General features: G+C 40.5%; 1 protein-coding gene across 4 annotated transcripts in view; it reads left to right on the top strand.

The window, feature by feature from the left end:
* RBMS2 (RNA binding motif single stranded interacting protein 2) overlaps positions 1-23,916 on the top strand; it is a 124,176-nt gene extending 100,260 nt beyond the window's left edge. For 2 of the 4 annotated variants that reach the window (XM_073663611.1, XM_073663602.1), the window contains exons 4-14: positions 317-408; positions 3,070-3,227; positions 3,399-3,478; positions 6,300-6,409; positions 6,503-6,549; positions 7,509-7,602; positions 7,690-7,740; positions 9,244-9,354; positions 9,459-9,536; positions 10,131-10,214; positions 13,532-23,916. In XM_073663611.1, coding sequence (XP_073519712.1) covers positions 317-408; positions 3,070-3,227; positions 3,399-3,478; positions 6,300-6,409; positions 6,503-6,549; positions 7,509-7,602; positions 7,690-7,740; positions 9,244-9,354; positions 9,459-9,536; positions 10,131-10,202 — 893 coding nt within the window. In that variant the 3' untranslated portion in view covers positions 10,203-10,214; positions 13,532-23,916. Of the gene's footprint in view, positions 1-316; positions 409-3,069; positions 3,228-3,398; positions 3,479-6,299; positions 6,410-6,502; positions 6,550-7,508; positions 7,603-7,689; positions 7,741-9,243; positions 9,355-9,458; positions 9,537-10,102; positions 10,215-13,531 lie in introns of all 4 variants that reach the window. The other 2 variants (XM_073663617.1, XM_073663625.1) reach the window with 2 other exon arrangements.
* Positions 23,917-25,835: the final 1,919 nt, after the last annotated feature.

The following is a 25,835-nucleotide window of genomic DNA, read 5'->3' as shown; positions in this document are numbered from 1 at the left end:
TTAAAAAGTTATATGTACCCCAAAATAGTCCCACTACCCCACTTGTCACATGTGTTGTATTATGAGGATATTTTTAAAAAATTACAAAAATATGATAATAACGCCAAGTCACCGTTATTATTATTAAATTAATATTATTATCATCATCATTTCAGAGAGATGTAGCGGCTCTGTCCCATTCTGTAGTTCCTACAGATGTCAGTAAGCTCCGATTTTTGCATGTGAACAATGATCCCATTGCGCTCCTGCCTGATTCTGAAAACCATACAGATTTCAATGGAAATGTTTATATTTTTACCCACTTTTTTATCTATAGGATATGGGTTTGTGGATTTTGATAGTCCTGGAGCTGCCCAGAAGGCTGTCACTGCCCTGAAGGCCACTGGGGTGCAGGCTCAAATGGCCAAGGTGAGTCTTACCAGAGCATATAAAGCAATATCAACAAGAGTTTAATGTATATTCCCATTTCCAAGATCCGATCCCAATACCTCCAATTAGAAATGTAGTATAGTTGTTCTGATTTGTTATTTCGCTTACCCCATGTGCAGGGCATTGCAGTAGTATAGGTATCCACGGTTACGACTACTCATATAGTGATAGTTAGTTTGTGCTCATAACCATGGAAACCTAAGCTACCGCAATGCCCTGCACATGGGTTAACCACATAATGAATCAGAAGAACTATACTACATTTCTAGATGGAAGTGGTATTTGCTAATATTATTATTATTACACCTAATACGTATTGGGATAGGATCTTGGAGATGGGATTACCCCTTTAATGTCACCCTGGACTTGTAAAAGTAATCTCACTTTATAGGAAGGTAAGTACTAAAATGTGTCTTGGTAAAACCGGTGATATTGTGTATGTGTACCTGACCCTACAAGGGAAATGGCCTTGTATGTCTGTCACTTCCCATTAAAGCATGGCCTGCGTGTGATTGGTTAAAAATATTACCGTATGCTGTGTAACCATAGAAATATCCTATCCCTCCCCCCCCCGGCTTGTCAGGAAATATTGTCTGGGTATCTTATAGGGTTGTTTCGTGAAGACGATCACCTTCCCCAATAACTGCGCCCTGTGTGATTATCTGGTCGTTGTGGGTCAGGCTCCTGTAAACTTTAGGGGAAGGTTATCCTCACTATACATTTCTTATATGATGTACAAAATTAGAGTTTTGGAGAAGGAGCCGCTGTTCTCGGAGCGAGTGACATAACCCCATAAGTTGTCAGTGGCAGCCAGTGCTCTCTATAGCACTGTATATGGATGGAAGGATCTACGGTAGGGATCAGCAAGTCCATTCCCAGGACCCTGTCCGGCTGCCTTGTCAGTAGTCCGCAGTCTCCGACAGGAGCCCTGTGAACCGGCCCCCACTGACAGCATCCATAGTGCTCTCCTGATAGTAGGCCCATCCCTACATCATGTGTGTGTCACGCCTCAACTAAGCTGTTAGCGCCCTCATCAGGCTCTGCTGTCACTCACTATTAGTGCTGCATATTCTGATGGAGACTGGCGAGAATCCCTGTAGCAAGAAATAATCCAGTCTAGTCTTTGTGAGATATAAACTATGAATAAATCCTTCCCGTGTGCACCACTGCGGGAGTCGTACATGAATTGAGGGGTCCACCCTGGTCCACCTGCCCCTCCATCTACTAAAGATTCAGCGCACTCTACATCTCTCTGATCCTACAAATAAGGAGATTTCAGACAGTAGAAGGCTGTAAGTGGCCACAGAATAGTGACATGGCCGCTGGTGAATAATAATACAGACAACGGCTTCATCTAACCTGTCCATACCCAGTAGATTAAAGAGGTATTCCCATGTCAGTTATTGTTCGGATATGCCATCATCTAGTGATCGAGGACATCTATCCTGGGACCCCCAAATATCGTGAGTGAAGGTGAAGAAACGCAGCTTCAGTGTTGTGTCGTTTCCATGTTTTTGCTCTGCAGAGGGGGGCTGCTGGCCGTCTGCTGCGGTGCCGCACCATTCAGGCAAGAGAGAGTCAGCTGCAGGGGGAAAAGCTGTGAATGGCGACAGATCTGAAGAAGGTCCCCTCATTCTTGGGATCAGAGGTGATTCTGGAGGTCGGACCTTTAGCGATCAATAAGGAATGGCATATCCTAGCAGAATACCATCACATACTAACAGAGGAATACCCCTTTAATGGTGGTAGAATCCAATGATAGTCTTATAGGGGTTCCAGACTGTCCCCTCACAGCAAATGTGGACATTAAGGATCATCCTTATTACATTGTATAAGGAATCTATCAGCAGGTGTTTGCTATTTAATCTGAGAGCAGCTTAATGTAGGAGCAGAGAGTCTGATTACAGCGATGTATCACTTACAGGACTGCATGATGCAGTTTTGATAGAATCCCTGTTTTCTCATCTGTAGATCTAGCAGTGGTCAGAATGCTGAGCTGTGTATAACCCCGCCCAAACCCCTGATTGGCCTATCACATTTACAGTCAACCAGCTGCCAATCAGTGGTGGGGGTGAGGTTGCACAGATTAGCCTGACTGCCTTGCATGTGATACCTAGTCCTCTAGTGATAATCTCCGATAAAACACTGATTTTATTGAAACTACAGCACACAGCATAAGTGACACATCCCTGGAATCAGGGTCTCTGCCCCTACATTATGGTGCTCTAAGATTAAATAGCAAAAACCTGCTGACAGATTCCTTTTAAGAAGCTTAATGCTTTGTTATAGGGGCAGATTACCTTTTGCCAGAAATGTTTGGGTGTTCCTGGTCCTCCCTTCTTATTGCATGCTTTGCTCTCTCATGGGGAGATGGAAGGAGATAGCCGACTGCTGATGGTTTTTGGCCGACAACTATCTTATGGTGGTATAGAAACTCGGCCAAGGATATAAATGTGGCAGAACCAGTAACATTTCATCTCTCCTGTCTGTAGATGGCAGGAAAAATTGAAATTCTACTGGTAACAATCAAACGGAGGACAGGAGGGTTTCTTGTATGAAATGTCTCTTCTGTTACTAAGTTCTGATTTGTGCTGGTAGAATTTTATTTCATTTCTGTCTCTTCTCATTTTGAATTTACAGCAACAGGAACAAGATCCGACCAACCTGTACATCTCCAACCTGCCAGTCAGCATGGATGAGCAGGAGCTGGAATCACTGCTGAAACCTTTCGGGCAGGTCATATCCACTCGTATCCTGAGGGATGCCAATGGGACTAGCCGAGGGGTCGGTTTTGCAAGGTGACAGCGCAAACTTTTTTTTTTTTTTTTTTTTAAGAATGGAAGTTACACAAAAAAATCGAATTGTATCAGTCTTGTGGAGATATGATAATACAAAGCTACCTTAATCTCAGCCTCGGGTCTGTTTGCTCAAATAGCTGAAGAGTTTAAAATGGTGTTTTTTATTTGTAGGATGGAGTCTACAGAGAAATGTGAAGCTGTGATTTCTCACTTCAATGGCAAATACATGAAAGCGCCACCTGGTGTCCCAGGTAGGTATTTTCATTCAAGTTCAGACTGCAATTTAATACAATTTTCAGAGTAAAAAAAAATTCTGAGCAGCATAGATAATTGAGAATTGAGATATATGTATATGTATATGTATATATATATATATATATATATATATATATATATATATACAGTACAGACCAAAAGTTTGGACACACCTTCTCATTTAAAGATTTTTCTGTATTTTCATGACCATGAAAATTGTACATTCACACTGAAGGCATCAAAACTATGAATTAACACATGTGGAATTATATACTTAACAAGAAAGTGTGAAACAACTGAAAATGTGTCTTATATTCTAGGTTCTTCAAAGTAGCCACCTTTGGCTTTGATGACTGCTTTGCACACTCTTGGCATTCTCTTGATGAGCTTCAAGAGGTAGTCACCGGAAATGGTTTTACTTCACAGGTGTGCCCTGTCAGGTTTAATAAGTGGGATTTCTTGCCTAATAAATGGGGTTGGGACCATCAGTTGTGTTGTGCAAGTCTGGTGGATACACAGTTGATAGTCCTACTGAATAGACTGTTAGAATTTGTATTATGGCAAGAAAAAAGCAGCTAAGTAAAGAAAAACGAGTGGCCGTCATTACTTTAAGAAATGAAGGTCAGTCAGTCCGAAAAATTGGGCAAACTTTGAAAGTGTCCCCAAGTGCAGTTGCAAAAACCATCAAGCGCTACAGGAAACGAAGACCAAGAGTCACCTCTGCTTCTGAGGATAAGTTTATCCGAGTCACCAGCCTCAGAAATCGCGGGTTAACAGCAGCTCAGATTAGAGACCAGGTCAATGCCCCACATAGTTCTAGCAGCAGACACATCTCTTCAACAACTGTTAAGATGAGACTTTGTGCAGCAGGCCTTCATAGTAAAATAGCTGCTAGGAAACCACTGCTAAGGACATGCAACAAGCAGAAGAGACTTGTTTGGGCTAAAGAACACAAGGAATGGACATTAGACCAGTGGAAATCTGTGCTTTGGTCTGATGAGTCCAAATTTGAGATCTTTGGATCCAACCACCGTGTCTTTGTGCGACGCAGAAAAGGTGAACGGATGGACTCTACATGCTTGGTTCCCACCGTGAAGCATGGAGGAGGAGGTGTGATGGTGTGGGGGTGCTTTGCTGGTGACACTGTTGGGGATTTATTCAAAATTGAAGGCATACTGAACCAGCATGGCTACCACAGCATCTTGCAGCGGCATGCTATTCCATCCGGTTTGCATTTAGTTGGACCATCATTTATTTTTCAACAGGACAATGACCCCAAACACACCTCCAGGCTGTGTAAGGGCTATTTGACGAAGAATGAGAGTGATGGGGTGCTACGCCAGATGACCTGGCTTCCACAGTCACCAGACCTGAACCCAATCGAGATGGTTTGGGGTGAACTGGACCGCAGAGTGAAGGCAAAGGGGCCAACAAGTGCTAAGCATCTCTGGGAACTCCTTCAAGATTGTTGGAAGACCATTTCCGGTGACTACCTCTTGAAGCTCATCAAGAGAATGCCAAGAGTGTGCAAAGCAGTCATCAAAGCAAAAGGTGGCTACTTTGAAGAACCTAGAATATAAGACATATTTTCAGTTGTTTCACACTTTTTTGTTAAGTATATAATTCCACATGTGTTAATTCATAGTTTTGATGCCTTCAGTGTGAATGTACAATTTTCATAGTCATGAAAATACAGAAAAATCTATAAATGAGAAGGTGTGTCCAAACTTTTGGTCTGTACTGTACATATATATATATATATATATATACTGTATATATATATATATACAGTGTGTGTGTGTGTATATATATATATATATATATATATATATATATATATATATATACATATACGGTGTGTGTATATATATATATATATATATATATATATATATATATATATATATATATATATATATATATATATATATATATATATATATATATATATATATATAAAATAAATGATGCCTCTTTCTTCTCCAGGACTGATCATTCACTCATTTCATGCGTAAAATCTGTATTCAGTGAAGACAGATTTCACCATTACTGAGATAGGAGATGACAATTAGTGCTTCTAAAATTCTATGGAGGGGAAGGAGGAGTTAGAGTCCAACACAGACATTTTGCTACATGTTCTTCTGAAACGACAGTTACCGTTCTCCATAGAACTTTATGAGCACCAACTGTTATCTCCTTTCTCAATAATGAGAAAATCAGTATTTACTCTAGATACATTTTACCCATGATTTGAGAATTGTGAGAATAAAATATCAGTCCAGGAGGAGAAAGAAGCAGATTTCTCTAATAAGTGATATTACAAAGTTTCTTATTTGCATGTGTACTATTGATTTATGGGAAAAAAATGAAACAACAGTTACTCTTTAAATGTTTGACATTGTAAAATGCTTGTAAAAAAATCTCCGTTCTCAAGAATGGAGGGATGTTTAATTCTATAGTTTACAGCTCGTTTCCTAGGTTACCGTCCACCCTGCAGTCTCAGAGTGGCTGGTTTCCTGGCAAAGGATGATGTGCCTCTTACAGGTTTTATGATTTAAAGTCTGTTTGCACCACTCTGAAGCTGGCTGCATTGCTGTATCCCTTCAGCTTTAGCCTCTCTGGGCCTCTTCCATGTTACAAAGGCAAAGATGTCTTCAGGAGCTCACTGTCCTTGGCCACCAGGAGGCCACCAGGCAGTACAGTGTTGCACTTCTGAAGAAAGAAGATTAGTACAACCCTTTAACAAAGTCTTCCATCAACTTTTTATGCCTATATATATGCCTCTCTCTTATTACAATGTGTGCCTTCCCTTTTCAGCACCCCAGGAGCCCCTACTCTGCAAGTTTGCTGATGGAGGTCAAAAAAAGAGGCAAACCCAGGGGAAGTATATTCAGAATGGACGTGGCTGGCCACGAGATGGAGAGACGGTAATTTGAGATAAGATTTTCATTTCCTCTCGCAATTTCTATAAATATGAGCCATTCTTGGTATTTATCTAACTTATTTTCTTTATTTTTAAGGGTGGGATGACTCTGACATATGATCCTACGAATGCTCTGCAAAATGGGTAAGATAACAAAGCTTTATTCTTGACTAATTCCTTGTGGATTACTGCTGTGCAGGGTTGTAACTAAAGTGGTGCTGGGGTTGTCCAGGCCCCAAAGTCTAGGGAGCGTAAAGGTCCTTTTGACCCATATAGGAAGACCAATGCTAATAGACCTGTGTTAGCTGAAGGGCCTGTTTGAGATTTTGCATTGGGGGCCATTAGCCTTATATGGCAAGCGTTGTATAAATCAAGAGTAAGAAACTTTGTAATATATCTTAGCAGAGAAATCTGCTTCTCTGACCACTCATGAGCCAGAGGAGAAGCAGAGAGAGAAAACAGGCAGTTGCGGACACAGACAGATTATGCTGAGCTTTCTGACAAGTCTTTTAACTCACCCACAGATGGATTCACATCTACACAGCTTAGTACTGCTGTATAATTTCCTCCATGCTACTGCTGCTTCTGTCTGCATGACAATGAAGAGCAGGAATCCCTCCCTGTGTGCTGTTCTGTGTATGGGAGACATTATAACAGCTCAGTCAACTGTAAATTAGGAGATTGATCCTGCAAAGAGGAAAACTGGTGAACATGCATGATACAGTACATATAATGACCAGAGAAAGTGTAATTCCTCTTGTACATACACAGAATAGCTTATTCTGAAACGTTACTTGAAAGTATAGTTCCCCTTTAAGTTTCACTATGGCTTCTATGTAATGTAAGTACTATGTTATTAGATGACATTCTATCATGTCCAAAGTAATTTAGGTCTAGCTTCACTATATCTTCATAAAAAATAATGGTTGGCCTGCAAAGAGCCAGGATTATTCAGGTAGACAGCCATGATGCTGCCTTGCTCTGCACATTAGCCACTATCTGTAGATCATAAGATCAGTGTGTAGAAAAATTACTTCTTGGTTAAAAATAATGTTAGCAGACATTTTTATTAGATACTTGAAAATTTGTGTTATATATTTCAGGTTTTACACCACCCCATACAGTATTGCCCCTAATCGGGTGATCGCTCAGGCAGCCCTCTCACCATACCTGCCATCACCTGTTTCTTCTTATCAGGTCGGTATTAAAATAAGTGGTGGAGCTCATTTTATTATATCTAGAGATGGTAATCAGACTCATAGAACTGTATTGGTTTCCTTGTAGGTTCACAATCCTTCCTGGATGCATCATCAGTCTTACCTCATGCAGCCTGCAGTAAGTAAGGGGTCGTCACTTCTCATGACCTATGAGTCCTGACGCTTCCCCACCCTGACACATCTTATATATTGTCAATCTTGTGGGCACAAAGGCAAAGTGAAGAACAATTCACGTATAGGCTGACAGCCAAGCTTTAGCCCCTTTCCTGCCAAGTGACTTTTCTTTTTGTTTTTTTTCCTCCCGTTCTTTCAGGAGCCATAACTTTTTTATATTTCTGTCCCATAAGAGGAATTTTTTTGTGGGACGAGGTTGTAGTTTTGAATCATAATAACTTTTTAACATTCAATATACTACATCAATTAAAACAAAAATAAATAATACATTTAAAAAAAAAACAAGGAACTGTCTGGCATCATGATCCTCTAGGTCAGTATGATTGCAGCGATATCAAACTTATTTTATATACTTATCTTTTAAGCGATGAAAGAAAAACAGAACTTTGAAAAAATTGGTTTGTCTAGGACCCTTATCTTTTTTATTTTTCCATTGATGGAGGTGAAACTTTTATTGGTATGTTTGCTTTTTATTTCATTTTTTGGGGCAGGTGCTGCAATTGAAAAATAGTAATTCTGTCACTGGGAAGGGTGATGCCCCACTGGGAAGATACCACTGTCAGACATTGACATTCCTATTTAATTCTTAAGTTTGGAAGTTATTCCCAATCAATAGTGTTCGACTGCTGAGACCCCCACCGATCCCGAGCCCCTTGTGAATGGAGCAGTGGTCAATTGTACACACCTCCTCTCCATTGATTCTTTTGGGAACGCTGAAGCACACCTGAGCTTAGCGCTCCTCTTTTGCTGGCAGTCACATAAGAGTGCACGTGATCGAACACCACTGTATTCACACTGGGGAATTCTCAACCTCGGTTCTTGAAATTGGTAGGGGTCCCACACCTCTTCTCCATTCATTCTTATGGCAATGCTGAAGCACAGCAGAGCTTAGCACTCCTCTATCGCTGGCAGTCACATAGGAGTGCGTGTGATCAAACACCACTCCATTCACACTGGGGAATTCTGAACCTCGGTTCTCGAAATTGGTCCTAGCGGCCAGAACCCCAATGATCGGAAAGTTATCCCATTTCCCGTGGATAGAGGATAACTTCCAAACTTGAGAATACCATTTTAAGTGATTAAACAGCAGCAATTAAATCTAGCTGCAACCTTTGCTTTTAAAGGCCTTAGCTAGCTGTATAAAACACCCACCGTGTATGGTTCTGGCTCAGTTCCTGTTCCCGCAACATACACCTACTATTGACATCTTGAAAAAGTACTTCCTATGTGGGGAAGGGGATAAAATCCACTAGTTTATAAATTGTTCCTATTCTAGCGATATGCTATTACATTGGAAGAGGAGAATGCCCCTTTAATCTGGATCATTTGCCTGTAAATGAGGATTATCGAAAGATTCCAATGTTGAAAATAACTGATCTCGAGTGCAGAGAGAAGATGGCAAGATTTTCTGCGCCGCATCCCATTGTATCTTCATTTCGTTTGCTAGGGAACTGTCCTCACTCCCACCATGGACCATGCTATTTCCATCCAGCCTGCTTCCATGATGGGACCTCTGACTCAGCAGCTGGGACACTTGTCACTGGGGAGCACGGGAGCGGTAAGACGTGACTAGTAACAGAAATATATGACTTGTAAGCAGCCACCATAATCCTGAACCTGAATCCCAAAAATGTTTCACTTCTTTACATTTTATTTCCTCAGTATATGCCAGCTGCAGCCGCTATGCAGGGGGCTTATATCCCCCAGTACTCGTCCGTGCCTTCTACTGTCTCCATAGAGGTAAGGAACAGACCATGGAGTCAGCAAGTGTAGGATCGTATAGGAGGAGAGTTATGTTTGACATCTATGAACATGTTTAGGTTTATTTTAGGATCTTGGAAGATGTCATTCCAGTTCTTTTACATAGTTTTTCTACGCTTTTAAATGGCTATTCCCATCTCCAAGATCCTATTCCAATATGTAGTAGGTGTAATAATAATAATATTAATAAATACCTCCAATTAGAAATGTAGTATAGTTCTTCTGATTCACTATGTCGCTTACCTCATGTGCGGGCATTGCAGTAGCTTAGGTATCTATGGCTACTACCACTAAGAGCTAACTAACTGTCACTATATCACTGGTCGTAACCATGGATACCTAAGCTACTGCAATGTCCTTCACATGGGGTAAGTGACATAGTGAATCAGAAGAACTATACTACATTTCTAATTGGAGGGATTTGCTAATGTTATTATTATTACACTTACTACATATTGGGATAGCATCTTGGAGATGGGAATACCCCTTTAATGAAAGCTTGCAGTAGCATTGATGGGTGAAGTAGGGCACGTGGCATCTGACAGACTCCTCCTAATAATTTGTTTTGCTCAGGAGAGCAGCGGGCAGCCTCAGCAAGTTGCCGTGGAAACCACCACAGAACACGCCGCCTATTCTTACCAGTGAGAGAAAGTGCAGGTAAGAGCAAGGAGGCCACGCTGTGACGCTTCCCGCAGAGCGTAGACAGATGCTGACTTAGAGATCACTGATCTAAATACATTGGACTGCGCCAAATCTTCATTGTTCTCGCCTCAAATCCACCAATTCATATGTATCAAATATGATCAATGTGGTGAAAATTGTCCTGATACAACTTTCTAGCATTGGAGAACACTCACCAGGCTTAGATAAAAAGCTGAGATGGAGGTCTCAAATGTCGCAAGTCAATGTACATTTTTTGGAGCAAATTGCAACTTTTTTTGCATATTAATTGGACACTTCCCAATATTGGAAAAGGAACGAGAGAATAAAGTGTCAAATATTGCAGGTTAATGTAGAATTATGCGCAAATTGCAACTTTTATGCAATAAATTACACATAAATACACTGCTCAAAAAAATAAAGGGAACACTCAAATAACACATCCTAGATCTCAATGAATGAAATATTCTCATTGAATACTTTGTTCTGTATAAAGTTGAATGTGCTGACAACAAAATCACACAAAAATCATCAATGGAAATCAAATTTATTAACCAATGGAGGCCTGGATTTGGAGTCACCCCCAAAATGAAAGTGGAAAAACACACTACAGGCTGATCCAACTTTGATGTAATGTCCTTAAAACAAGTCAAAATGAGGTTCAGTATTGTGTGTGGCCTCCATGTGCCTGTATGACCTCCCTACAACGCCTGGGCATGCTCCTGATGAGGTTGCGGATGGTCTCCTGTGGGATCTCCTCCCAGACCTGGACTAAAGCATCCGCCATCTCCTGGTCAGTCTGTGGTGCAACGTGACGTTGGTGGATGGAGCAAGACATGATGTCCCAGATGTGCTCAATCGGATTCAGGTCTGGGGAACGGGCGGGCCAGTCCATAGCTTCAATGCCTTCATCTTGCAGGAACTGCTGACACACTCCAGCCACATGAGGTCTGGCATTGTCCTGCATTAGGAGGAACCCAGGGCCAACCACACCAGCATATGGTCTCACAAGGAGTCTGAGGATCTCATCTCGGTACCTAATGGCAGTCAGGCTACCTCTGGTGAGCACATGGACGGCTGTGCGGCCCTCCAAAGAAATGCCACCCAACACCATTACTGACCCACTGCCAAACCGGTCATGCTGAAGGATGTTGCAGGCAGCAGATCGCTCTCCACGGCGTCTCCAGACTCTGTCATGTCTGTCACATGTGCTCAATGTGAACCTGCTTTCATCTGTGAGGAGCATAGGGCGCTAGTGGCGACTTTGCCAATCCTGGTGTTCTGTGGCTAATGCCAAGCGTCCTGCACGGTGTTGGACTGTGAGCACAACCCCCATCTGTGGATGTCGGGCCCTCATACCATCCTTATGGAGTCGGTTTCTAACCGTTTGTGCAGACACATGCACATTTATGGCCTGCTGGAGGACATTTTGCAGAGCTCTGGCAGTGCTCCTCCTGTTCCTCCTTGCACAAAGGTGGAGGTAGCTGTCCTGCTGCTGGGTTGTTGCCCTCCTACGGCCCCCCTCCACTTCTCCTGGTGTACTGGCCTATCTCCTGGTAGCGCCTCCAGCCTCTGGACACTACGCTGACAGACACAGCAAACCTTCTTGCTACAGCTCGCATTGATGTGCCATCTTGGATGAGCTGCACTACCTGAGCAACTTCTGTGGGTTGTAGAGTCCGTCTCATGCTACCACGAGTGTGAAAGCACAACCAACATTCAAAAGTGACCAAAACATCAGCCAGAAAGCATTGGTACTGAGATGCGGTCTGTGGCCCTCACCTGCAGAACCACTCCTTTATTGAGGGTGTCTTGATAATTGCCAATCATTTCCATCTATTGTCTATTCCGTTTGCACAACAGCATGTGAAATTGATTGTAATCAGTGTTGCTTCCTAAGTGGACAGTTTGATTTCACAGAAGTTTGATTTACTTGGAGTTATAGTCTGTTGTTTAAGTTTTCCCTTTATTTTTTTGAGCAGTGTATATTTCTTCCATGCCTTTTTACAGACATTTATCAGCTATCTAGCATATGACAGCTTTGTACTTCACACCATGAAGTTAATTGCGCCCCCTTTTAAGTTTTGGCGTAGGTATTAACAAATGGTAAAATAAATGGCATAAAATTTGATAAATTTGGCATTGCCGTGTACACCAATGAAATGTGACAATTTATACAAACATTTTGGTGCAAACATATTTATAATTGTCCCTCACTGCTGACATGTGTCTGATGAACAATCAGCCTTGTGCACATTGAGAAACTGACAATGCATATTAAAGGGAAACTATCATCTATTGTTTAAATGAGGTTTTTGTGTTAAATGTTTTTTTTTCTATATTACAATCTATATTCAAAATAAAAATAGAAATCTTGCAATTTTTGCACTGGCCACTGGGGCTTTTTCAGACCTCATACTTCATGTTGTTTCACACATGCACATAGACACAATAGTCAAACCCTGACCCTGTCTTTTGTATTGAAGCATCAGATGAGCATGTGCAAAGGTCATTGTGAATCCTTAGTTATCAGCTGTGTATAAAGGTGTTACCTGTTATCCTGCCTCTGATAATAAGGACTGAAAACTCTTTCTAAAAGGACAGGAAGTGTGAGTCCATATAAGCTCCAGTGGTTAATGGTAAAAAGGCAGGATTCTGAAATGTATTTTTTAATAAAGCTCGCAATATGGAAAAAAATAAATACATTGCCAATTTAAAAAAAAAAAAAAAAAAAACGTAACACAAAAAAACTTGATTTATAGCTATTTCAGTGCCTGCTTTTTGGGCCACTGCTTCATCAAGTTACCAGCCACAATGCCCCCTGACTATGCCAGACACATAGGGTGTAGGAAAAAAGACTGGCACTCACTTCTTCAATGTATAATGGTAGAGATGATTGAATAGTCACTGTATAGGCACCAAAGTGTGACCTGCTTTAGACTCTTTTAAACAATTTATACTAAGAAAAGAGTGACTTTAAATAACCTGCTCTGCACCTGAATATGCACACGCTTCGGGCGTGATTGGACTACATGGCAGCAGGTTTAGTACTCCTCTAATGATAATCTCCTGCTGAAAAAATCACTGTTTTATCAAAACAACAGCAAGCAGCTCAGTAAGTGACACATCGTTGGAGTCGGCATCTCTTGTTTCTACATTATGCTGCCCTCAGATTAAGTGGCACAAACCTGGTGAGAAATTTCCTTTAAGCACCACATTAATATTATCGAACATTTCCATATATACTTTTAGTTTTTGCTCTTTTTAAGATTTGATTATGAATTTCTGATGAAATACTTTTATTTCTTTGTTAGGTTCACATGTGAATACGAGTCAGCCCAGGAAGTGACCGGATGGAAAGCTGCAGGGTTGAACATGAGGCTTTACTCAATAATGGGGAAAATGGAAAAAAAAAAAGAAAAAAAAAACATGCCGGGGGGATGAATGAAGAAAAAAATATTTTTCTTTCTTTCTTTTGCAAAGAAGCATTTTTACTGCAATAAACTTTAGAACTTCCAAGGAACCAAAGCAGCTAGAAAAAAGAGAACTCAAGAAACCTAATGAAACCAGAACAGACTTTCAAATCTCGACTGAGAAATACAAGAGTGAAAAAATCGAAAAAAGAAAAAAAATGAAAAAAAAAAAAAAAAACAACAGAAAAAAATTCCAACAAAGCATAAAAACAAATTCTATTTTAATAAGAAGATTTTTTTTGTCATTTTTTTACCGTAGAATATTTTTTTTTTTAATTTTTATTTAAATGCGTGACATACAAGGAAAGCGCAGCACCAGGACATAAGCGGCGAACCGTATGCGAAACAGAGACTGCAATGGGGAAGTTGCAATTTTGCTGCCTGACACCCTTTTATTTTTCATTTTTTTAAAGGACTGTGTGGCTGTTTTTTATTTGTGTAATTTGGGGTGGGTAGAAACTGAGGGGGGAGGGGAAAGGAGGGGATGCAAGTGATATGCAAAAAAAAACATTTTTGGAAGGTGATTTTTTTTTTTTTTTTCTTTCGTTTGCATTTTTTGTCTGTGCTTTTTTTTTTAAATTCGTGTCACCAATATTGACTATATTTTCCAAAATGGAAGCCATAGCAAATAGGCCCAGACAAAAAAAAAACACGGATGCCAACATTTTAAGGACTAAGCTTTTAGGATTGTGGAAAGGTTGAAACTGTAAACTGAAGAATTTAACAGAAGTGTTTGCTGCACAGCTCCGACTATGAGAGTAGATTGTTCATTAATGTGGATTATTGAGAATTAGACCTTGAAATAACCTTGACGTTTACTTTAAAGGTGCACACACAATGTCATTGATCATCAGCTGAAGCTTCATGGCGACTGTGTGGTCTGTACTGAGATATGCTGGCCTTCATGGAAAAACCAACCTTATAGAACCTCAAACAGTTAGCATATACTTGTTTTTTTGGGGGGGAACAACGTGCAACATGTCTAAAACCTAATGTTATCTAAATTTAGGCCAGTGTCACATAAGCAAAATGCGGACCCAAATCCAGGTCCTACCAAGGGTCTAATGATCCCAACTAACATTGTCATGTATTATGCTGTTAGTTCAGATCACTAAACCTGTGATTGGACTGGGATCCTCAACCATATGCGGGTGCATAAATTATGGACATGTGAAACTGCCTTTGGCGAGTTGGTGCCAACCATTAGTGAAATAGAAAGACCACCGTAAAGCCAGCTTCAAATATCCAACATTCATAGTCTGAGTACAGACAGCCATGTATGGACCGGCCTTGTGATATATGCCTATGAGGCTACTGACTTCAGGTCACGAGACCCATGACCAGTCTGTAGCTGGCAGTCCATACTTGGACTATGAATGTTGGATGTGGAAAGTTGGCCTTAGAAGGACTAAGAGTGATAAAGAGTCCTACAGTAGGATTATCCTCTTGCTGCAAGATCTAAGCACTACAATATTGTGTCCCCCTCACCGGACTGACTATACTCGGATACAGTCTCACTCTCGGGCGCCTTAGAGAAGTGATTTTGATGACTGCTGTCAACAGCCACATTGTACTTTACGGTACTTTAAAGTTGGCAATGAAACCCATGGAAGACCATTTTTTGGGAGACAGTTAACATTGTTTTTTTAAGGAGAGCCTCTGGGATTTTACATCTGTCTGTGCATGAATTGTGGAAAGCTATTCCTATACTTCAGAGTGATATCTTTCTGCTCATTAGCCTATATGAGGATCACTGTTTTCTTCTCCATGCGTTACACACCTACATAAGATTGGGTTTGTGAGATTCTGTGGGCACCTCGGCATCTTAGAATATATAGCAGACTTCTATGGATTCTAGTTTTCAGTAGCTGCATTTTTTGTAGATGAGGATTTATCTACAAGTCTAATTCAAGACCGGAGTTACAAGTCTTCCTGAGAGCTTTCTAGTTTCCAAAGATCAGAAAAAATTCTTGGTGCGTAAATGTGATCTGGAGCTAAATAACATATTAAAGCTTTGGAAAGGAGATGTAAGCCTAGCTAGAAACCCAACTCAATTCTTAAACCGCATTACATGAAGTTTTGGTACAATCTAACCCATCCTCATTTTGTTTTTGGTCCTAATTGGTTTCAATTTTGTCACCACCTGATTTACAGAACTTTCTGCAAGGAGGAAAGTTTCACCTGTTGTTGGCATTGATTGTACATAATCTATTTCTTGGTTATGCTTGTGAGGCTTCCATTTGGTCTTCAGTTATTTGCATAGTGTAATGTATATAGATATGTTCAGGGCATTGCAGTTTAGGTCAGCTTTTCATTGTATTTCTTTTTTTAGTGAATAAGAATAATTTGAGGACATATATTGGGGTGTCATGATGGCCCAGTTAAATGGTTGTTGGAAGAGGATTAGGACAGTCACTAGGTCACATTGTGATCCCTTTTGATTATGGGAATTTTGTGTATACTATATTGAGATGAATAGATTTCATTATCGTCAATATCAATTGGCAGACCCTTCTCAAATACATTTATAAGGCCATTCTTGGAACCACCTTCACCTCTTTAAGGGCTTTTCCACGATCAAAAAAAATGGAAAATTCATGGAATTTGATAAAATATCTAAAAAACAAAACAAGAAACCAATACTATAATTTCAAGCCATGCAGTTCCAGTAGTCCAGTGGTCCCAGCAGTGGGATCTCCAGAGCAATAGCGCTAGGAATGCAGTAGGTGGATTGGATTTTATTTTAGCATCTTTCCTACACTTAGGTTTTGTCTTTAAATCACGGACACGAGTGACATGACTAAATGTCACCAGGACCAAGGTCATCATGTAGCACTGGCCTCACAGTCGATGGACTGTTATGACCTTTTTAAATTTATCGAAACATCTTGAAACAATGAGTGAACCCCACGTAGTCAGCTTAGACTTTTGGGGAGCACACTTATATCACTTTGTCCAAAATGATCAAATTATCCATATACTAATGACATTTTTAAATAACTGGATCTATTGAGCTAAATGGTGTGTATTTTTTGCATAAGATACTCCTCATAATTAGACTTTCGTTTGGTTTTGCTAATTTACTAAATCATCTTGGGGCTTTTTCTGACCGAGCAGTTGCTGTCATTTGACAGAAGCCAGAAGACAAATGCCCATCAGATGTTATAAGTCTGGTGCCCTATGCCCGTGATTAGGATAATGTAATAAGGCCGTGCAGATGTATTATAATGACTGCCTGGAAGATAGCAGCTTTCATGTTTCCAGCTTCCCAAGACGACTAACAGATGATACTGGATGACTTGCTGTGTGATACATAATTAGCCCAGTTACCGCTTCCTTCCTCCTGTAAGAGATTTTCGCCTTTGACTATATTGTCTCTATTCATCAGTCCTAATAGGAGTTGTACATGTATGACATAACCTATATTGATACTCCTGAACATAATACTGTTGTCGAGAGTAAGCAATGCACAAAATCCCCTTAACCTGTGACTGTCCAAACCTTATATATCCTACAGAGTCAATACCATAGCTCTACAGTATTCATTCCCATCAGTGTGTCATTTCATGATGTTCTTCTGGTCGATCCATATTTTGCATTGTTTGTCCGGTTGATTGTAGAAAAGAATTCTTCGACATGACTTTTAAAGAAATTCCTGCCTCAATTCTTGTTGGGCCATACTTTGGCCTGCTTCTTTTAAGATGTTGTAGTGGCATAAATAAACATGGTGTATATATGTGCATAGCAAACAGTCAATAGGAGGGCGTACGACTAAATCTTTGTCTTCCTTTTCGGGGGAGCATGCTGTGCTTTGTACAGTTTGGTGTTCACAGTTAAGCTGAGTAGATATAGGATTGGGTGTGTTTTAGCATAGAGATAGAAGGACTTGTTTTGTCATTTGTGACTGTATATATCAATATGTTACCAAAGAGTTTGAAAAGCCATAAAAAGGGAATTATAACACATCATCCCTCCATACATCCACAGTGCAATACGGTGTTTTCTGTCTTCCTTTATGATGGCGCGATTCTTAGATGACAGCCTCGTTCATTCCATTGAGTTCATTTTTCTCTGGCTCCAAAGTTCACATTTCCTTCTTTTTTCTTGAGTTGATAAAAGTTTTCTTCTGTCATGTAAAATAGAAGCTATACAGTGCTCACAGTCCACAATTTGGAAGGAGGGTCCTGAGCCATATTCAGTCTGCACGCGACTCTGTCGACACGATTTGGTGCAGTCTGGATACAGATTGGAGCCCACTAGAGAAAGATACAGAGATTCTGGAATTTTTACCAATGGCAAGAATACACTATTAGTACTTCATACAGAAGAAAGAGGACATTCTCCCTCCATGATGATATATATTAGCTTTGTTTCTTACATGATAGTGGAAGGACACTGAGTTTTGTATCAGTTACCTGAGCTTGGTAGACTGGTAGCGTTGGTAGTGGCAGCGTGCCATATGGAATGGATCAGGGTGACATCTTTGTCATTTACTCATGGAAAAGGGAGGCAGAAAACAGCTTTTTATTTATGTGTGTACATATAATGTTAGGACGCTGTACATATAATGTTAGAATGCTGGTATATTACTAATGAGATGGTTGTGTGAGATGTTTCTTTTCTGGCAGGGTTTGTGTCTGTTCACCTCATCCATGGAGGTCACCAGATACAAAACCCAACTTCTATTGCTATGCGCATGAAACATGAACCAGGGCAATTTGGCATTACTTGGTGCTAGTTTTTTTAAGCATAGTGGTAGACTGACTTACAGAAGGGCCAACAACTTGTCATTGAAGTTGTCATCATTCAACAGATAAACCTCCCCTTACCGTAGCGTCAGTAATCTTATGCGATATCCCTAATTATATCACTGTAGCTGGATCATTTGCTAGAATTTGGTGACATCACAGAAGGAAAAAACAAAGATTGTGATGTCACTGATTGTCCTCTGTGTGTAGTACGTTACTACGCTCCATATTACAGACAAACATCTGCTGTCGGAAACTCGTGTCACCGTCACATCTGCCTGCCTTATACTGAATTATTTTTGTTATGGATAAGACAAAGATTGAATAGTCTAATTTACCCTACATATATCTAAATCAGAAATACAGAATTCAGCAGCTTGATTTTTCAGACATTCTTCAAGACATCTGATAAAGAGTATGTTTTCTATGAATAGCTTAAGGGCCATGCTGGCCTAAAAAACTACATACTTCTTGACATGTCTATTTAAATCATACACTTTTTTCTGCTCCTAATTGTGAAAACTGACCCTATGATGAAAAAAAAATCCCCAAAATTCGGAAAACATTAGTAGCTGAAAAATTGCTATTGCCCATGACCATACTAGAGCTCCAGCTAATCTCTTGAGTTTAACTCTAGTACTCCTAGACCTCCATAGGGGCCATACCGTTCCTCTAATTGCCTCTAATTTCATACTAATTAGGCTACATTCACACATCCGTGTGAAGTGTCAGTGTGCTGTCCATTTTTTTAGAGGACAGCACACAGATCCATTGAGTATGTCCTATTCTGATCCTCAAAATCAGATCAGAAAAGGACAGGTGAGCCTCACAGATGTGTGAATAGATCCATAAAACTCTGGGTCCGTGTGCCATCTGATAGAAAAATCGGGCACCACACAGACATTTCACACAGATGGCCTTTCATTTAGGAAAGAATAAACTGTGCCTCGGGGACTTCATGTATCTCTGAGAAGACTCTCCAGAAAAAAAGATCTGTCTAAATCATAGCAAGGCTACAAGTATGACCAATCTTTCTTCATTTTATTCCACGATTAATCGTGCTTAGGCCGATTTCAGACATCTGCATATCACAGTCCAGGTGCAGTCCACAATGGTCGGACCAGCAGCAGGCATATATGAGGCTGTAAAATTTGGGTTAGCCTGCTCATCGTGGTCTGTACTTGGACATTGATAGATGGATGTCTGAATTCGGTCTTGGACTGCAAGCGTAGACAAGTCATCAAGATATTTCATGTATACTGTATTTCTGAGAACATATTATCATGGTGGCATCTTACCATCCCAACTGTTTTCATACAAAACATTGAAAGCACCAAGTGAACATAGTATTGGTTGGGGTTTTTTCCACCCACAATGGCTGAGGTGGAAGCAACTTTATTGACTTAACGGTTGTTTCATCTATGTGTAACTATAAAATGAAGACAGGTCACACTGAATGGTGAGTTGTGTGGTAGGTCCACGACGTAGAGTTGGGCTGTTCAGTAGGTGTCGTCAAAGAACAGTCTAGCGTTGCTGCTTGTTTCTGTGTGCGAGGATAAGCTGAGGACTTTATGTTACAAGGGTGCATCTGTCACTTGATTAACCCTCCTTTCCTGAGTGCCTTATTACTTTAGTATGTGGTGCAGATGTACTGTAGCAGATGATGGACACATGAGAGACTTGCTGCTAGACCCTTGTTGTTATTGTCGATAATAGAGAATGACCCTTTGTGGTGAAAGGATTTGTTCTCTGCTATTAAACTACCTGGTGAGTTTGGGAGGAGAAAGCATTGGGTGTACATTCATCTTTAATAATTAGGTTGATCATGTCCATCATGTATTAGATTTTATTTATGCATTAACCACTTTCGAACGTTAGTAAGCCCTGGCTCCTTTTATGCAGCTTGGGTCTTGTAGGTATATTGTTGCAGCCAAGAAAAAGGTTATTATCCTATAGTTATTGGGGTACATTTATGTAAAAACAGTCTTTTTGAATAGATGTGGAATAAAAAATTACTTAAAGGAGTTGTCCACTACACGGACAACCCCTTTTCAATCTCAGTATAGTAATAACACGTATACTCACCTTCGGTTCCAGCGCTGTTTCAGCAGTGTCGGCACAGACTCTCCCAGGGATCGCGTGACATTATTACATCACGCAATCCCTGCCAATCAGCGCTGGAATTGAGAGATGTATTTATATGGTGTTTGGCAATTTTTTTTTGCTTTTCTCATGTTTAACAGTCATTAAATGATCACCTTATATAAATATGCCCCATTGTCTTGTATTGTGATGAAACACCAAGTAATGCCTAAACCCTATAACGCTCTGTAATATGTGGACATTTTGGAATTGAACTGTTGTCTCACTTCCAGCGGCTCATTGCGGAGATTTTTTTGCATGCGACAACCTATCAATCGGTTATGCGTGGTGGAAAAGGTAAACAGAGCATATCAAGCATCTTTTACGTGGTGGAGGGAGGGAAGGCTCTAACCCACAGCAGTGGTGTGAGAACTTTAGAATGCTTCACAGATGGTTAGGAAGACATCTTACCATCTATTGATAGCTCTGTACTTCTTTATTCGGGGTTCCCAACAGTTGCATCATGACTTACTGTACATATGATATATAGTTAAATGCCTGATAGCATCCAGTAGTGAACATACCTGGCAGCAATAATTCCCAAGGAAGGATCTAGCATTTCTTCTCAAGACTTGGTAAAGTAGACATTGGATGACAAATTTTTGACTAGTTAGAGTAGCTGAAAATCTTTCCCATGATGCAATCCCCTAAATAATAATTGTTTTGTTCAGTAAAAGCAGTGAATAAAGCCATAGGTAGCAAGTTAGACTTATGCCAACATAGGACTGGCATGACGAGCTTAATTCATCCACAACAGTTGGTTTGCCTTTTTTTCTTGCAGCTTTTCTTGAGTAATCATGTATGTATGTATAACTAATGTGCACATGATGTTTGTGTTACCAGCCATTGGCACCGTGAGCTTCTTAGTATACATTAGGATTGCAGGGGTTGGCTCAAAATGATAGAAAAAAAGAAAAGATTCCTCAGTGATACCCCTCTGATGCTCCTCTGATGCTTCTCAGGTTCCCTGCTGGTCTCTACTTCCTGGTTCCTTTTGACACCTGATGTAGCAGAAAGTATAAACCAGTAAGGGATCGGCCATCATCAGAACAATACTGGCAGGAAATCAGTGAGTTGAGCATTTCTTCTTTTATTTTTTTTAAATGATTTTTTTTTATTTGATTAGTCAACCAATTTAAAGAGGTCCTCCCATTAATTTCCCCTAAACCTGTGTATATGTGTGTTAATATACTCACCTAACGCTGTCTTCTCCAGCATTCAGTGCTGCTCTGGTCCTCTTCTGAGTGACATCACCGCTCTCCAGAGTATAGGGGTCACTCTGAGCTCTGGGTGATGTGGAAGTGGATCTTGCAATGTAAGCCTATGGAGCGTCAGAATGAGACTCCATAATGTTTACATTGTAAAATAGACTTGCAGCCCGTGCATAGAGCGATCTGGATAGTCTGAAGAGTGGTCATGTCACTCAGAAGAGGACCGCAGTGGCACTGGACACTGGAGAAGACTGCGGCAGGTGAGTATATTAACACACCCACTACACTACATACACATCTATACAGATTTAGAGAAAAAACGTTCCTTAGAGAGATTCTTTAAGATCTGAAACACAAACTTGTGCATTACAGAGGAATATTGAGCATCATATTGCTTGATGTGAGATTCCATATTATGTACTCAGTGTTTCTAAGAGAAAACTTCTGATATTTCATCACTATTTATATATGGTGGTATACATGCTCAATGAACACCAAGATAGCCGTGATATGAATCCCACATGTAGTTGTGCCTCTAAATTCTTAGAGTAATATTTTCAGCGTATTCATCCAACTGTTCTACAAATTCATTGTCTGATAAACCATTACTTGCTGTACTTTAATAACCTCATCACTGACCTTTCCATTGAAGGCGAGTTTTTTGGATGCCTATTATCAGGCCAGCAAACCCATTAGAAAGAAGATGATGACGTATGTCTTTGAGTTTATGGTTGCCACAAGTTAGACAATAATAGCCACGATAACTTCCATGGGTTAGTTAAAAAATGCTTCATGTTTTCAAATGTACTTTTTACATAGTAGTTTCAACTGGTGCTTTTATAGATTTTTATTGTTGCTGCCAAATCGGATACAAGCAATGGTCTTCCTTTCTCCCTTACTGGAGTTGACTTCTACCATGAAAGGATTTGGCTACAAGAGGGCCAGCAGCCAAGGAGTTTAAGCTTTACTTCTTTGTTTTAAGATGCTACGTTTTGTTGTTTCTTGTGGCTTTCAAACCTTCTGTTGCTGCTAATTGTTCTAGAAGGACTGGACCATACAGTCTGTAAGTAGATAGTGGAGATGGTTTGTTATCAAACTTCGTTTTATAAAAGCATCTTGTGTGCAAAAGGAAATGCAGGTTTTATAGTATGTAATAAAGAAATCTCCTCTTTGCCGAAAGGGGTTGGGCAATACGAGGAAAGGGGGTGGGAGTCGTTTCTAACACTAAAATCGTTTAGGGTAGGAGAACTGCGGATGTTTCTCAGTAGATGAGAATTGTGTTAATAGTGTTTTTTCTTTAATTTAGGTAGGAACTTAAGGAAACCAATAGCTTTTCTGTCTTTTATGTTTTGGTGGAGATGAGGAACCCTGCCCAGCTAGCAATATGTTATATGCTTTAGTAGAAGGATCCATGATCTTTAAGGACATCTGTTGAGGTGGTACGTATGTAGCACCCCTAATTAATAATTACTTCTCCTTGCTGTCTTAGGAAGAAAATATCTGATCATTTACCAGGGATACATCTAAACAAAACCTTTTCTGCTGTGACAAAGTCTTCCACTAGATTGTGTGCATTAACCTTGAGATTCATCTGCTGTGGTCAAAAATATTGTACAGCTTAAAGCAGCCAAGCAATGCAGAGTGTAACACATAACTCATCAGCCTCTAGAGGGGGCTACAGAGCACGGGCCGGAACTTTGGATATTAAAATGTGCCGAAAAGGGTTAGGTGCCTTGGACCTGACATGTCAAAAAGCCTCAAATTTACACATCGCAAACAAAATGTCAGGTTATAAAACGCAAAACTGGCCCATTTTATTGCCCTGTTAATAACAATCCATTTGTTATGGTGATTTTCAAGCTGCGGCAAATGAGCCATTTTTGCACCAACTTAAACCACCTTGCCATATGTTACGTGTTTATGAACTCCAACATTAACAAAATGGAAATTTGTTCCTTTGTACAGGTTTTTTTTGTTTTGTTCTTTTCCAATGCATCACAATTCTCACACAGCTTCTGTGTTAAAATTCATGTTCATTTTTTTTGTTCTCTTTTTGCAATGATTTTGTGAAGCTCGAATTTGAAAAAAAAAGGTTGTTTTTTCAATAAATACATGATAAAAATAATACCGTTCTTGTCATTATTATTAGATTGACATTTAATCTTAATGAGGTTCAAAGGGGTTTGGAAAATATGGTTGCTTTATCCCCAAAACAGCTTTACACCATTTATTCCTGTGAAGATCTGAGGTTGTGGTTTGTAATAATCAACTATGTAGGTTGGCAATGCAACTATTTTTATTCCTTACAGCAATTCCGGGTAGATGGTCACAATTCAATGTCCCTAGTCCACAAGATCCCATCCTGGGGCCGATAGTTCCACTGCCCCCGTACCAGGCGATACCTACTGTCTCCCAACTTTTGGTTGGCCCACAGCTTTTGTGTCTCCCGCCAGTATAGTCTGTTGTCACAGTCCATGCTCCATACTATGACTGTAGCACATGTCTCCTATTCCTGCTGGCAACAACAGTCCTTAAGATAGTTTCTGACATCCAGACGATAGATATCACTACCATAGCACGTGTGTCAAGTTCCAGCCGGCAGCAACAAAGACACACATGACCCCACCAGATGCAGGACAGAAATGCTAATGTAGGCCTTATGTATACATGAGATCCAGCCCACACTTCTTCCTCTACTTAGTGTCACTGAATTGAAACATTGATTCGTGAGGCTGAACACTTTCCAGGAGAGATTTGTACACCTTAAACTGATGAGCAAGCAAATCTCTAATAAACACAACAATAAGATCGACGAACCGATGCTCCGTGCTGGAAAAAGTCTGTGGCCAGCTCCTAACAATCTCCAAAACAGATTGTGAGCATGCACTTCCAATAAGTCAATAAAATGCCACCTGCACCTTGGAAGATATGGTAGAGATGTATTAAAGCTGCTGCACAGGAGACTTGCTGTCTTTGTCCATGGCACCTAATGAGGCCACTATTTTCAATTACCAAGAGCTGGTATCTGATTCTTATGGGCAACTTCTCCAATTTTGCATCTTGCCCCATTGTGTGTGGCTGGAGCAAGCTATGGTGTATGGATAGACATCTTCTTTGGGAAGTGAAGATGACTTTTTTTCTTTTGTCTTCTGAAGCTTTAAGTGTACATACACAGGTCTGATCCTTTCCAGATTTTCTACAGTGGCAAAATCTGCTTAAATCACTCTGTCGCATAGATTCACATGATGCAGATATTAAATCCCCTTCCCGTTCAGTTTCTATGGAGGATTCTGTCTGCATCGTGTGGATAATATTTTGCCACCCACAATGCGCCTACTGTAATATGGTGCACATTTTGCACCCAATCTGATGCCTATATGACCCATGTGCACATGCCCTAATGGTTCTGAGAATAAGAAGTGTGCAATTCCAGGCCTCATTGCATTATGTTCATGGCTTAAGTCTGATTGTGCAGGAATACATTTCTGATATTTTGACTGTATTTCATGGCAAAAAATGCAATGTGTTTCACGCTGCATAATTAATTTGGTGCATTTAGCTAAACATGTTAGACATTTCCTTCTTTCACCCCTTCAGCCCTAATATTTTGTGTTAAAGGGAACATGTCATTAAATTGTTACTTTCTAAACAACAGGTAGAATGAATCAGAAGAGAGTATTACAAGATGTGTGCTGTCTTTGTGCGCCATGGACGTGTGGCGCCCCTCCGGGTTCAGTTGCCACAGAGGTACTGCATCTCACCCAGAGGTGTGGTGGCCCAATCTCAGGTAAGGAAGGAGTGCTGCCCGGGACCCACCCACCTGCATCCAACACTACACCATTCCAGACCAGCAGGCGGGGCAAGATGCACTGGCTTAATCCTGAGCCCTGTCCCTGGTTGGAAGTGGGGAGAACCGAGTGAGGAGAAACCATGTAGTGGGTGTGGGTGGAGGAAGTAGGACAGGGGAGCACCTTCAGAAGGAGTATAAAAAGTGAACCATCTTGTAGGAGATAGTTCAGTCTGAGGAGGGAGTTGAGAGCAGGA

This window comes from Phyllobates terribilis, unplaced genomic scaffold (assembly GCF_046119375.1).
Source record: "Phyllobates terribilis strain yellow unplaced genomic scaffold, ASM4611937v1 Scaffold_2__4_contigs__length_985480577, whole genome shotgun sequence".
NCBI classification, from domain to species: domain Eukaryota; kingdom Metazoa; phylum Chordata; class Amphibia; order Anura; family Dendrobatidae; genus Phyllobates; species Phyllobates terribilis.
The sequence above is the reverse complement of the archived record's forward strand: the minus strand, read 5'-3'. Positions and strand labels throughout refer to the sequence as shown.